Source organism: Gopherus evgoodei, chromosome 13, assembly GCF_007399415.2.
Source record: "Gopherus evgoodei ecotype Sinaloan lineage chromosome 13, rGopEvg1_v1.p, whole genome shotgun sequence".
Classification (NCBI taxonomy): Eukaryota; Metazoa; Chordata; order Testudines; family Testudinidae; genus Gopherus; species Gopherus evgoodei.
The window spans coordinates 31,978,847-31,993,124 of record NC_044334.1 but is presented as its reverse complement, the minus strand read 5'-3'; the positions used below and the strand labels follow the sequence as shown (position 1 = coordinate 31,993,124).

Genomic DNA, 14,278 nt, shown 5'->3' with positions numbered 1-14,278 from the left:
CAAATATTCTCAATATTCGGTACCAGGGTCAAACTTTACCTGCTGAAGAGGAGGAGTTGGCTATGACATGGACATTCAGCAATCATCCCTCCATAATGCCAATTATAATAAACTTCAGAGCTAAGGGTGAACTATTCAAGAAATATATGTTTGCTGATGATGTTTTAAAGAAAGTCATACCAATGAACTGGTAGAAGCCACTTAAGCACTTGGATTCAGGGACTGTTGAAGTGATAATCTCACTTTCAACAGTAGTAGCGTCTTCTGCCAGTGTAGAAAGAGTATTTTCTTCCTTTGGATTAATTCATTTCAAATTGAGAAATCGTTTGGGACCTGAAAAAGCAGGAAAGCTTGTTTTTCTTTTCCAGATTATGAACAAACAGGGAAACGAAGATGAAGATGACTGAGTTAGCTGCTGAAGCCAATATTTTAAGTTTCTCATGTTGACCTGGCTGACATAGTCGATTTAATTTTCGGTTTTTTTATAAACAAATATTTCATATGCTTGTTTTGTTAAAATATTATATGTTTGCTGTTGAAGAAAAAAACCAGAATACATAACTGTGAAATTTCCCTCTGGTGTTCTCTGGACCAGTGATATGCTAGGCCTCTCCAATCCTTGACTCTGGGAGCCAGCCTTACCCTGCTCAGCTGTGAGAACCCCCACTCCTGGGCTGTTCACACACAGGCTCTGGCATGTAAGCTGCTCCCAGCTACTTGCAGGCGAATGACACTAGACAATAACTCCGGTTCCTGACACTACCCTGGGAACCTCCATCTTGCAGTGCCCAGTTATGAATCATAGAATCATAGAATATCAGGGTTGGAAGGGACCTCAGGAGGTCATCTAGTCCAACTCCCCGCTCAAAGCAGGACCAATTCCCAACTAAATCATCCCAGTCAGGACTTTGTCAAGCCTGACCTTAAAAACCTCTAAGGAAGGAGATTCCACCACCTACCTAGGGAACCCATTCCAGTGCTTCACCACTCTGAGTGAAAAAGGTTTTCCTAATATCCAACCTAAACCTCCCCCACTGCAACTTGAGACCATTACTTCTTGTTCTCTCATCTGCTACCATTGAGAACAGTCTAGATCCATCCACTTTGGAACTCCCTTTCAGGTAGTTGAAAGGAGCTATCAAATCCCCCCTCATTCGTCTCTTCTGTAGACTAAACAATCCCAGTTCCCTCAGCCTCTCTTCATAAATCATGTGCTACAGCCCCCTAATCATTTTTGTTGCCCTCCGCTGGACTCTCCAATTTTTCCAAATCCTTCTTGTAGTGTGGAGCCCAAAACTGGACACAGTAGTCCAAATGAGGCCTCGCCAATGTTGAATAGAGGGGAATGATCACATCCCTCAATCTGCAGGCAATGCCCCTACTTATACAGGCCAAAATGCCGTTAGCCTTCTTGAAACAAGGGCACACTGTTGACTCATTTCCACCTTCACGTCCACTGTAACCCCTAGGTCCTTTTCTGAAGAACTGCTTCCTAGCCATTCGGACCCTAGTCTGTAGCAGTGAATGGGATTCTTCCATCCTAACTGCAGGACTCTGCACTTCTCCTTGTTGAACCTCATCTGGTTTCTTTTGGCCCAGTCCTCTAATTTGTCTGGGTCCCCCTGTATCCTATCCCTACCCTCCAGCATATCTACCACTCCTGCAAACTTGCTGAGAGTGCAGTCCATGCCATCCTCCAGATCATTAATGAAGATATTGAACAAAACCGGCCCCGGGACCGACCCTTGGGGCACTCCACTTGATGCCGGCTGCCAACCAGACGTAGAACCGTTGATCACCATCTGTTGAGCCCGATGATCTAGCCAGCTTTCTATCCACCTTATAGTCCAATCAACCAGACCACACTTCTTTAACTTGCTGGCAAGAATACTGTGGGAGACCATATCAAAAGCTTTGCTAAAGTCAAGGAATAACACATCCACTGCTTTCCCCTCATCCACAGACCCAGTTATCTCCTCATAGAAGGGAATTAGCTTAGTCAGACATGACTTGCCCTTGGTGAATCCATACTGACTGTTCCTGATCACTTTCCTCTCCTCTAAGTGCTTCAAAATGGATTCCTTGAGGACCTGCTCCATGATTTTTCCAGGGATTGAGGTGAGGCTGACTGGCCTGTAGTTCCCCAGATCCTTTTTTAAAGAAAGGCACTACAGTAGCCTTTTTCCAGTCATCGGGACCTCCCCCGTTCACCATGAGTTTTCAATGATAATGGCCAATGGCTCTGAAATCACATCCGCCAACTCCTTTAGCATCCTTGGATGAAGCGCATCCAGCCCCATGGACTTGTGCTCATCCAGTTTTTCTAAATAGACCCAAACTACTTCCTTCTCCACAGAGGGCTGGTCACCTTATCCCGATGCTGTGCTGCCCAGTGCAGCAGTCTGGGAGCTGACCTTGTTTGTGAAGACAGAGGCAAAAAAATCATGGAGTACATTAGCTTTTTTCACATCCTCTGTCACTAGGTTGCCTCCCTCATTCAGTAAGGGGCTCACACTTTCCTTGACTTTCTTCTTGTTGCTAACTTACCTGAAGAAACCCTTCTTCTTACTCTTAACATCTCTTGCTAGCTGCAACTCCAAGTGTGATTTGGCCTTCTTGATTTCACTCCTGCATGCCTGAGCAATAGTTTTATACTCCTCCCTGGTCATTTTTCCAATCTTCCACTTCTTGTAAGCTTCTTTTTTGCGTTTAAGATCAGCAAGGATTTCACTGTTAAGCCAAGCTGGTCGCCTGCCATATTTACTATTCTTCCTACACATCGGGATGTTTTTTTCCTGCAACCTCAATAAGGATTCTGCAAAATACAGCCAGCTCTCCTGGACTCCTTTCCCCCTGATGTTATTTTCCCAGGGGATCCTGCCCATCAGTTCCCTGAGGGAGTCAATGTCTGCTTTTCTGAAGTCCAAGGTCTGTATTCTGCTGCTCTCTTTTCTTCCTTGTGTCAGGTTCCTGAACTCGACCATCTCATGGTCACTGCCTCCCAGGTTCCCATCCACTTTTGCTTCCTCTACTAACTGTTCTCTGTGAGCAGCAGGTCAAGAAGAGCTCTGCCCCTAGTTGGTTCCTGCAGCACTTGGACCAGGAAATTGTCCCCTACACTTTCCAAAAACTTCCTGGATTGTCTGTGCACTGCTGTATTGCTCTCCCAGCAGATATCCGGGTGATTAAAGTCTCCCTGAGAACCAGGGTCTGCGATCTAGAGGCAGTCAGCAGTGAACCAGCTGAGTGGCCAACAGCAGAGGCTAACAGAGGGAGTTTGCCTGGGATCTGTCTGAGAGGAGTTACGCTAAGTGCTGCATTGGGGGGATGTGTTGGTGCATATCTGAGTGTCTGTTGCAGGGGACAGTTTGTCAGTTTGACCGTGTGCTTGATTGTTTGATTGTTTGTTTGAAAAGTGTGAATTGGGAGAGCTTTGTTCCAAGTGGGCCTTGAGTGGGCCTGACTGCTATATGCCTGCTGGACAATGCAAGCTTATATAAGTTCGTCAATTTAACAAAGAAACTGATATGTACCAGGCTTGTTCTCCCAAGGGGAGGCTCTGACACACTGCAAACCAAATGCACTGCTTCAGGTAGAATAAACAAACAGATTTATTAACTATAAAGGTAGATTTAAGTGATTATAAGTCAAAGCCAAACAATTCAGATTTGGTCAAATGAAATAAAAGTAAAATGCATTCTAAGTTGATCTAAACGCTTTCAATGTCCTTAAAAACTTAGATGCTTCTCATCACAGGCTGGCTGGTTACTTTTCAGTCAGGCTCTTCCCTTTAATCAGCATTTCAGTTGCTTGGTGGTAGTGTCTGCAGATGTAGGTGGGAGAAAGACAGAGCATGGCAAACGTCTCTCCTTTTATCATGTTCTTTCTTTCCTCTTGGTTTTGCTCCCCTCCCCCCAGCCCTTTCAGAGTCAGGTGAGCATTACCTCATCGGAGTCCCGAACTGCCCAAAGGAAGGGGGTGACTCCCTCAAGGGTCTAACAGATTATTTTGTTGTTGCCTAGGCCAGTGTCCATTGTTCCTGTGAGGCTGGGCTGGGTTTGTCCCATCCACGCCCTGATGAGGTGTGAACTGCCTCTCTGTTCTTGGAGAGTTTTTGCATGGGCTTCCTTTAAGCCATGAGGATACATTTTCAGCCTCATAACTACATTCATGAAATTATAACTTATAGCCTTACTATAACATTACTGTAACAATTACTATAACATCACTATAACAACCATGCTCAGTGCATTACGAGCCTTCCGAAGACACCCAACATGACAAACTTTGCATTGGATACCACACGATCATTTTATAAAGATGAACATGGGGGTGTTGGGTGTTCCCCCGAGGTACAGAGCATCACAACAACATTGTTGTTTTACTTAAATAAAACAATTTAAATGTCTGTCTGGTGACAGTCTCCTCCTAATACAGCATGGCAAGAAAATCCTCCAAATATTAATGATTAACCAGTTGAACTGGAGATAGTTCATCTTTCAATGACTTCATAAATATCTGCTTCAATTACCTTTGGTAAATGAAACAACCAATCATTCATTTTCTGATATAGCTGTAAAACTCATCTGAAGAGTTTTCAAAATAAATTGCTTTAAACATGTATAGTGTGTACCTTCTAAAAATGAAACCTACATCTATCTCTGAGTTGTGAAGAATATGTATTAAGGTTATAATAACCAACAAGAATGCACTTTTATGTAGAAATCCACAATTAAATTGAGTCTTCCTGATTTAATTTGATTTAAATCAAACCCACCCTGATTGAAGATCACTCATTCTGAATTTACATGCTTTCAGTGCTTTCCCAATCTCACTTACCCATCCTCAACTACATGCCCTGCGTAGAAATGTAACAAAGAGAAGATTTTCAAAAGAGGTCAGGGCCAGATTTTTAAGAGGTCAGCACCAAAAGCCGGGGCCTGATTTTCAAAATTGCTCAGCTGCCAGCACCTCCCACCGTGACATTCATGGACAGATTTTCAGATCAACCTACACTGAACTGTGACAGATTTGAGACCTGGGAAGTGTAAAGAGTTCAAACAGTGATGCTGAAATGTGCCATATTGGCATGGACTTTTGGGACAATAAGCTGCTGAGTTTCCTGGGAATCCTTGGGGAATGGTTAGTGCAAATTCCACAACCGCATTTATGCAAAAACTCAGCCTTTTGAAGCTGTGCCCTGAGGAGAGGGCCATTGGTGACTGCTGACTATCTGTTCCTAGAGATCAAAGGCCCAAACTGTATAAATAAACTGCTGAATTGTCCAGGTGGGTCTGGTTCCTGATCTAAAACCTGACAAACACATAACCAAAGGGGCAAACTCAGCGTAGGGTTTGAAAGACTGACACATACCAGAGCCCTGACTTCTGATAAGTTTTTAGTATGCATGTAGGTTCTTTTGTTTTTTATATGTTTTCTCTGTAATGCTTTTGCCCTAAGAATAAATGCAGTTTGCTTTGTGAAAGTGGTTGGTGACTGGTAAGCACTGTTTTGGTCCCTAAAAAATGAGTAAACCACAGGTGCTGGACCCCAGTCAGACCTGCTGGAAAAACCACAGTGAGGTGCAGAGGGATAGTAAGCCCAAACCCCCATCTGAAGGGAGAGAGTGGCAGGTATCTCCCCAAGGAGAGGTGATGACTGGGAAGCCTAAAACCTGAAGTGGGTGCCCTCGAAAAAGAGCAGGGGTGGGTAGGTGGGTGAGGGACAAAGGTGCAGTTAACCTAGAAAACTGTGACACCAACACGCTGAGCTCATTTGAAAAATCTGACCTCTATGGCTCCCCATTTTCCATGGTTAGTTATTGGTTATGGGAGCACAGCATCTCGCTGAATGATGCCAAGCGATGGAGAGGCACAATTTGTACATTTCTCTTAAAAGGCTGGGTACAATATACTGGGAATGGTCTCATACTGGGGTAGGAGGAGTGTGGGTTTGTGTCAGACAGAGCTAGTGGAATACAGTCTCCACCATCTTTATTTAACTCATTGGCAGGTTTTCAGGCAGCTCCTCTAGACACATGTAGGCACAGAGATTACAGCAGCTAGATCAGAGGTTCTCAAACTTCATTGCACTGCAATGCCCGTGACAACAAAAAATACTACATGACCCCAGGAGGGAGGACCAAAGCCTGAGCCCACCTGAGCCCTGCCACCCCATGTGAGGGGAGGGGGCCAAAGCCAAAGCCCAAGGGCTCCAGCCCCAGACAGGGGGCCTGTAACCTGAGCCCTGCCGTACAGCGCTGAAACCCTTGGGCTTCGGTCCTTGGCGGAGGGGTTTGGGCTTTGGCTTGGGCCCTGAGTAGTGCGACTTGGGCACCACCAAGGATAAATAAAGTATAAACTAGTCCTGGCGACACAAACAGGGTCACGACCCACTGTGGTGTCCCAATCCACAGTCTGAGAACCGCTGAGCTAAATAATGTATTTCTTCTATTTCCTCTTCCCAACTCTTTCAACAGGAAGGTCTGAAGGTCCAAGTTTGGACTCTGCCAAATACAGGGTATATATGGGAGGCCTTTCATCTTGGCAAGGCAGGAACCAAGTCCTACACTCTCCAGTCCTTATAGATATTAGGGTTTTAGGCCTCCATTTCCTACACATAATCCCTTTAATTTCCTAACCTACTAATACGTAGCTCACCCAGATTCACAACATAATCCCAGGAATACACCCTAGTAATCAGATTCATGTGATATTCTCTGAGCTGAGATCTCCCATGGCAAGTGACCCTCTAGACTGGCTCAAACTTACTCCACCATTTGTAGACACATTTGATGTGCAGGGAAGGGATAGCTCAGTGGTTTGAGCATTGGCCTGCTTAAATCCAGGGTTATGAGCTCAATCCTTGAGGGGGCCATTTGGGGACTGGTCCTGCTTTGAGCAGGGGGTTAGACTAGATGATCTCTTGAGGTCCCTTCCAAATGTAATAATCTATGATGTTCTACAAATCCCACTAAATACTATGTAATACAGGTTGATAGGGCCTAATCCAAAATCCACCAATCATGGGGACCCTTTTCAGTGGGCTTTGGCTCAGGCATCTAGAGAGGTACACACACAGAATAAAACTTCAGAGAGATAAGAGGCAGAAATTCACATTTTGATTTGACATGAGATTTCACAATTTTGAAAATGTCATTACTTGTACACATTGGAGTCTCTCTTGTTTTAGGCCTTTGGAGGAAGAATACCTATTCCAGAATAAAGTCACTTTTATTTCAGAATCCAGTAACCATACAGGGAGTTATTCCAGAATAATTATTCCATTATAGCTATGTTGGTCAATAGCCCTGTATAGACAAGCCCTTGCATTTGGACTGTAGACTCTTTGGGGCAGACTGTCACTTCTTAGGTGTTTGTACAGCAACTAGCACAGTGGCGTCCCTGCTCTATGTTTGAGGCTTCTAAATGCTACCAGAATAATGTCTGTGACAGGGTTAGGTCTGAGCTGTACAAGACACTAATGTGGAGAGAGTCTCTTCCAGATCTCCTGATCTAGAAGACAGACATAGGAGAAGTAAAGGACACACTGGGAAATCCAAAGAAGAGAACACTATTTAAAAACACCACCACCACCACGCCTTTATATTGGACTTTTCATCTGTAGACATAAAAGCACTTAACAGAAGAAGTGATCATAATTATCCCCATTTCAGAAATGAGAGAGCTAAGGCACAGGGAGTTGAAATGACTTAGAATCATAGAATATCAAGGTTGGAAGGGACCTCAGGAGGTCATCTAGTCCAACTCCCTGATCAAAGCAGGACCAATTCCCAACTAAATCATCCCAGCCAGGGCTTTGTCAAGCCTGACCTTAAAAACCTCTAAGGAAGGAGATTCCATCACCTACCTAGGGAACCCATTCCAGTGCTTCACCACCCTCCTAGTGGAAAAGTGTTTCCTAATATCCAACCTAAACCTCCCCCACTGCAACTTGAGACCATTACTTCTTGTTCTTTCATCTGGTACCACTGAGAACAGTCTAGATCCATCCACTTTTGAACCCCCTTTCAGGTAGTTGAAAGCAGCTATCAAATCCCCTCTCATTCTTCTCTTCTGTAGACTAAACAATCCCAGTTCCCTCAGCCTCTTCTCATAAGTCAAGTGCTCCAACCCCCTAATCATTTTTTTGCCCTCTGCTTGACTCTTTCCAATTTTTCCACATCCTTCTTGTAGTGTGGGGCCCAAAACTGGACACAGTACTCCAGACGAGGCCTCACCAAGGTTGAATAGAGGGGAATGATCACATCCCTCAATCTGCTGGCAATGCCCCTACTTATACAGCCCAAAATGCCGTTAGCCTTCTTGGCAACAAGGGCACACTGTTGACTCATATCCAGCTTCTCGTCCACTGTAACCCCCATGTACTTTTCTGCAGAACTGCTGCCTAGCCATTTGGTCCCTAGTCTGTAGCAGTGCATGGGATTCTTCCGTCCTAAGTGCAGGACTCTGCACTGGTCCTTGCTGAACCTCAGATCACCCAGCAATCCAATGGCAGAGCTGGGCTTCGAACAGCAAGTCTCCTGAATCCCTGTTGAGTGCTCTAGCCACAGTAATGAGATGGAGAAGAAAATGATGTTATTTACCCAAGGAATTAAGGTTTCAGAGTAGCAGCTGTGTTAGTCTGTATGCGCAAAAAGAACAGGAGTATTTGTGTCACCTTAAAGACTAAAAAGCAACAATGAGTCCTGTGGCACCTTAAAGACACATGTGTCTGACAAAGTGGGTATTCACCCACGAAAGCTTATGCTCCAATACATCTGTTAGTCTTTAAGGTGCCACAGAACTCCTTGTTGCTTTTTACAGATCCAGACTAAGACAGCTACCCCTCTGATACTTAGAGACTAACAAATTTATTTGAGCATAAGCTTTCATGGGTTGAAGCCCACTTCATCAGATGCATAGACTGGAACATACAGCAAGAAGATATTTATACATACAGAGGACATGAAAAGGTGGAAGTAGCCATACCAGCTGTAAGAGGCTAATCAATTGAGATGAGCTATCATCAGCAGGAGAAAAAAAACTTTTGAAGTGATAATCAAGATGACCCATAGAAGGTGTGAGGATACTTAATATGGGGAAGAAGTAGAGACTTTAACGAGAACCAGGCCAAAATCTATTCTCAGTTATGAACATGCAGTCCCACTGGCATTCAGCTCAGAAGAAGTAATTTAATGCCAGAAAAGGCACATGAGATAATTCTGATATGATAGCATTTTAACGTTCACTTTGCACTGATGGAAATGATGCCACAAGGTTCAGGATAATGGAAACTCAGATCCTATGGATTTTTGAAAAAGCATTTTTCAATCTGTTTACACAAGAGGGTGAAGACAATCCAGAAAAGCTAGATTATTTGGCTAAAAACAATTAGCTCCCTGAACTGATCTCCTCCACAGATTCTCATTCTCAGATTGTGCACTCAGAACAAAAACCTGATACAACTTACACGTCAATGTTAGGTCACAGTACTACTGGGGACAATTTTAAAACACTGGTCCACACATAGACCCAATAGACAAGAAGAACCAGGATGGGTCTATGGAGAAGTCACATTCAGAGACCATAAATTACAGCTATGTAACCTAGTTTCCCATCATTCTGCCTTCCTTCCTACATTGCCAGTGTGAAATCCTATGAGTTGTACCACTGATTTCAATGAGGCCATGATTTCACCCCCAGTGTGCAAGACTGGAGACATTATTATGATGTCCAACACAAGAGTTTTAGCACCACCAAAAGCTGTACAGTTTTTCATCCATGGATCTTAAAGCTCTTTACAAGGGTGGGTCAGTGTCATTAGCCTCATTTTGCAGATGGGGAGGATGAGATACAGAGAGAGAATGTGGCTTGCCGATGAGTTAGTGCAATGTTAGGAAAAAAACTTTAGGTCTACTGACTTAGAGCACCCTGCTTATGCCACTGCAGCACTGCTGCCATACCTCAGAATACTGCTAAGCGAGAACCGGTTAAAGCTGGAATTCTTAGAAAATGTAAGGGGAGACAATAAAGACAAAGCTCACTCCCCATAGTAACTGCTCACTCCCCACAGTAACTGCTGGTGACTTGGAGCCATTTCCTTACCTTGGTACTACTCTCTTCTTCGTCACAATCTAGTCCTTGATGGGAGATCTCAGTAGGGCCATTCTCCTGGTTCAGGCTGCTTCCCAAAGTCCTCATCCTCTTGCTCTCAGTTGTCACTCTTACTTTCAGGATATGAAACCCAGTGGATATGGACCCAACTTTCAGGTTGACAGGGTCTCCATCAAACAACAGGTTATCTGGGCTGCTGTCTTCCTTAAAGCCAGGGGGCTGGTAATCATCAGGAGTTACTGCACAGGGAAGAGTGTCCTCAATTGATAGACTAAACTCTAAGCCACTTTAATCTGCAATAATGGACAGATCCAGAACCTAGCGCAAGTAATTAGGCGGGGCTCTGGATAGATTCAATTGGACTGTGAAGTGCAAAGGAAACATCCTCCCCAGGACATCAAAGCTTCTGCAGCCCAATGGCAGGAGAAGCCTCCACAAGTCTTTCTGCAGCCCCCTGTTGCCCAGATATACTTGGGTAACCCCACTATCTTCATATTCTCCCCTCACTTACATCATCTAACCCAGCTGAAGGAGTCCACTTTACATCACCTAGCCTAGCAATGAGCTTGTAGAGGTGCAATTGGGCAGCATCTGCCCTACAGAATCTTTATTATTAGTGAAAGAAAAGAAAGAGACCAGTTTAATCTCAGATTGAAGTTTGTGGGGCTGGCGGTCAGGAGGAAAAAAAATCTGTTTATGGGTAAACTTGCAGTGGTGGCCTACTGGAAACCTCCTGCTTCGTATGCAAATTAAAATCCTGGCTAATCTCTTACAGAAGTGATACAAATTCTGTGCTATGATCTATTATGTAAGATGTCAGATTAGATTATCGGAATGGTCCTTTCTGGCTTCAAAGTCTATTAACAGAGCACATTTGATCTGGAGTCACTGAGAGATAATAAACTTGGGACTCTGTGATGCCATTTATACACTAACTTTCTGGAGAAATAACAACCTAGCCAAGTATGTTTGCTCCTCATACTGAGGTAAAGGGAAAAGTTGTGTCCCTTTTCCATTGCCCAGCTGTATTTCTTAAAAGTTTGTGACTACTTCCTTAAAAAGCACGTGTCACATCTTTATGCACTGAATGGCACTATTCTATTTTGCATGCTGCCTCATCACAGCAGTTTTCTGGATCCAGATTTCACCTATCTATTCTTTGTTCCCTTTTACAGTGGCATGTGTTGCTCATGGGAGTTAACAGGAGGGGAAATCAGCTTGACAAGACAGACTGTTCTTCACTTACCATCATTGTAGTAGAAGAGTTTCATGGTGAGGGTAATGTCATTGGGAAGGGGCCCGAGGTTCTGCATTAAGAGGTACAGCTTACGGATCAGCAGGATGCTGCCTTTCTTAATCTCTTCACTGCTAACCCCTTTTGCAAAGCTCATTTTGGTGCTGGAGCCAAAACAAAAGAGCAACTGAATCATTAATGTCCAAACCCCAATTAAAAATATTCAGCTCCCACTGTTTTGTCTTGCACTACAGTAACAGAGCTTCAGTGTTTTATGTAGTCCTAGCATGAATAGGGAAGTGACACAGGCTTTCAACAGTGGGAGATGGCATGAAGGAACACCATAGTCCATAGTTAAGAATCGTGTAATCGACAAATGAACAGATATTGTAACTGGGGCAATAAACTTCATTCTACAAGTGTTGTAATTCACTTGTTTGTTCATGACTAAGTTGGGCACAAGCAGGCACAATACAAGTGCCTTTCACCTACTTGACTAGCTTCTAAATAATTTTCTTTTAGGGACTGGGGGGAATTGAGTGAGAATCACATGTAGAGCAAACTCAAAGAGGTTATGTTCAAGTCCGTCCTGTTCTAACTGAAGTGTGTTGAATGCCCTAACTTCAGTCTTAACATGACATGCTAGTCCAGAGATAAAATTTTCAAGAGTGCCTAAGAGGCACAGGACTCTAACTCTATTGACTCTCATTGAGACTTGGGCTCTTACGTGTAGTTTATTCACAGAACAGGACGTTTTAATATAGCCTGTAACCTGTTTAGAAAGTCTTTGAAAGCACACAGGCTTGCTACCAAAAGATACCAAAAGTTGAGATGATTTAAGAAAAGGTGTTTTTCTGGAAAGATAAAAAGACATAGCCCTAAGTATGTCTAGTGAGTAGAGTTTAATGTCTGTAGGAGAATCTTGAAGCTTACAAAAAAATATTGGTAAGGCAATAAATTGACTTATATGGAAGACCAAAACTACTTTTGGTAAAAAATTTGGATGATGCCTTAGAGTAAATCTGTCCTTATAAAACAAAGTATACAGAGAATCAGCCACCAAATCTTGAATTTTGGTTACCCTGCCAGCCAAGGTGACGACTACCAAACACAAAGTTTTAACAGAGAATTGATAATGGGAGCTGTGGGAATGGCGAACCGCGGCTACTGCAAGCTGCAGGGAGCTGTGCCTGCAGACGGTCAGCATAAACAAAATGTCTCGCGGTCTACCAGCAGATTACCCTGATGGGCCACATGCCAACAGCTGCCGACCCCTGTCCTAGTGACTGCAGCAGTCATTCATCATACTGCAGTGTCAGACATGCAGTGAGGCCTGCAGAGCTGTCTTGGCCACCAACTGGCCTTCTGTAGCCACTGCCTTCAGTTCATCTATGGTCTCCTGAGGAGGTTTTTCAGACAGATGTAAAATCTTTCCCCTGAAGAAAATTGTTGTTAGCCAATAAGGCTTGATTATCAGCTATGCGAGTCTGCAAACTAGCAGATGAGTAAACTTTTCTCCCCAGAAGATCCATCTGCTTGCGCTCCTTGTTCCTGGGTTTAAATTTAGGGGGCCCAGGCAGCTTAGAGCTTTCCTAAGTTATCATTACAACCAAAGACCCAGGGCCTGGGTGTGTAACAAAGTAGTCAAACCCCTCAAAAAAGTACAAATGATCTGCCCCCTTTTATGGCAAACTCAAGAATGTCTTTCATTAATAGGCATGGTCCAACAACCCTGAGACACTGGGTGCAGGATGCCAAGAAGTTATGAGACCTCTCCTGGACATTCTCCAGGAGAATCTCTAAAGTACCCATCATTCTTTTAAGCAGGTCCTCAAAGGCCCTAATGTTGTGTATTGTGGACATATCAGACAGAGTCATGGTCTTGTCAGATGGCCAAGGAATAGGCTGGCCCTCGTATTCCTCCATGAGGATTTCCTCACCAATTTGCAGGAGCTTCTGATGAGATGAATGAGACTCCCTAAAAGAATCACTAAGGGAAAAGGGCAATTTTACTCTGGATCTTGATGAATCTATTGAAATCCTGGGAGCGGGTAGGCTTCTGAAGGCCTCTTCCTTAGCCTAAAGGGAGGAGTCAATAAACCCAGGGTTCAAGTAAAGGCAGGGGATAACAAATGATTAAACAGGAATGGGAGTGATGGTCACAGGGCCAAAAGCAGGAAGCCAGAGGGGGACGCTGAGCAGATAATCTCAGACAGAGCCCACTGCTCCTCAAAGGTGTCCAGGGAGCCAGTGGACGCAGCCCAGAGGAACTCTGCATGGATGTGTGTGCAAAGCAAGAAACAGAAAAAACCCCACAATCACAGAGACTTCCACGTCCAGCATCTTCCTCCTGGTATGGTGGATGGCCAGCTTGGCCAGTGCCAGGAAGAAGTTGACCAGGAGGTCTTGCGACTTCATGGGGCCATGGATAGGGTGTGCAGACATCAGGAGGTGCTGGGAAAAGTGCAGCCAGAACCTGAGGAAAAGGTACTGGAGGAGCCAGAAAAGGGGCTGAAGGCTGGTGCATTCGAGACAGATATGCACCAGGATTTCCCTCATGCCACAGAAGGGGCAAGCGGTCAGGAAGGGGGCTGTACCACACCAAATACACGCCTGTGCACACTGTTCCATGAAGGAGCCACTAACTAATATTCCCAGCGGGCCATGCAACCAAGGCGGAATACAGACAGACCCACCAGGGCTCCTCACCCCCCACAGATGGTAGGAGGCCCTGCCACTTGGGGTCAGGAAATTAAAAGTACAGAGCACGAGCCTGTACAGCTGTGTCCTAGGCATGGTTCAGAAACGCAGAGGGGGCAGCTGGAGAAGCTAGCAGGGACAGGCACTTGATGACAAGGTCCGGAGGGCCAGGGGCAGGTAGGGAGCATCCTCCGGCAGGCTGCAGCTTGACACAAATGAATAAGCAGTC

At 44.6% G+C, this 14,278-nt stretch overlaps 1 protein-coding gene across 2 annotated transcripts in view; it reads right to left on the bottom strand.

Annotated features, from left to right (window-relative positions):
* The window catches only part of HORMAD2 (HORMA domain containing 2), a 66,627-nt gene that overhangs the window by 30,163 nt on the left and 22,186 nt on the right, over nucleotides 1-14,278 (bottom strand). For both annotated transcript variants that reach the window (XM_030582908.1, XM_030582907.1), the window contains 2 exons: nucleotides 11,362-11,513; nucleotides 10,107-10,354 (listed from right to left, as the gene is read on the bottom strand). In XM_030582908.1, the coding sequence (XP_030438768.1) occupies nucleotides 10,107-10,354; nucleotides 11,362-11,513 (400 nt within the window). The remainder of the gene's footprint in view (nucleotides 1-10,106; nucleotides 10,355-11,361; nucleotides 11,514-14,278) is intronic.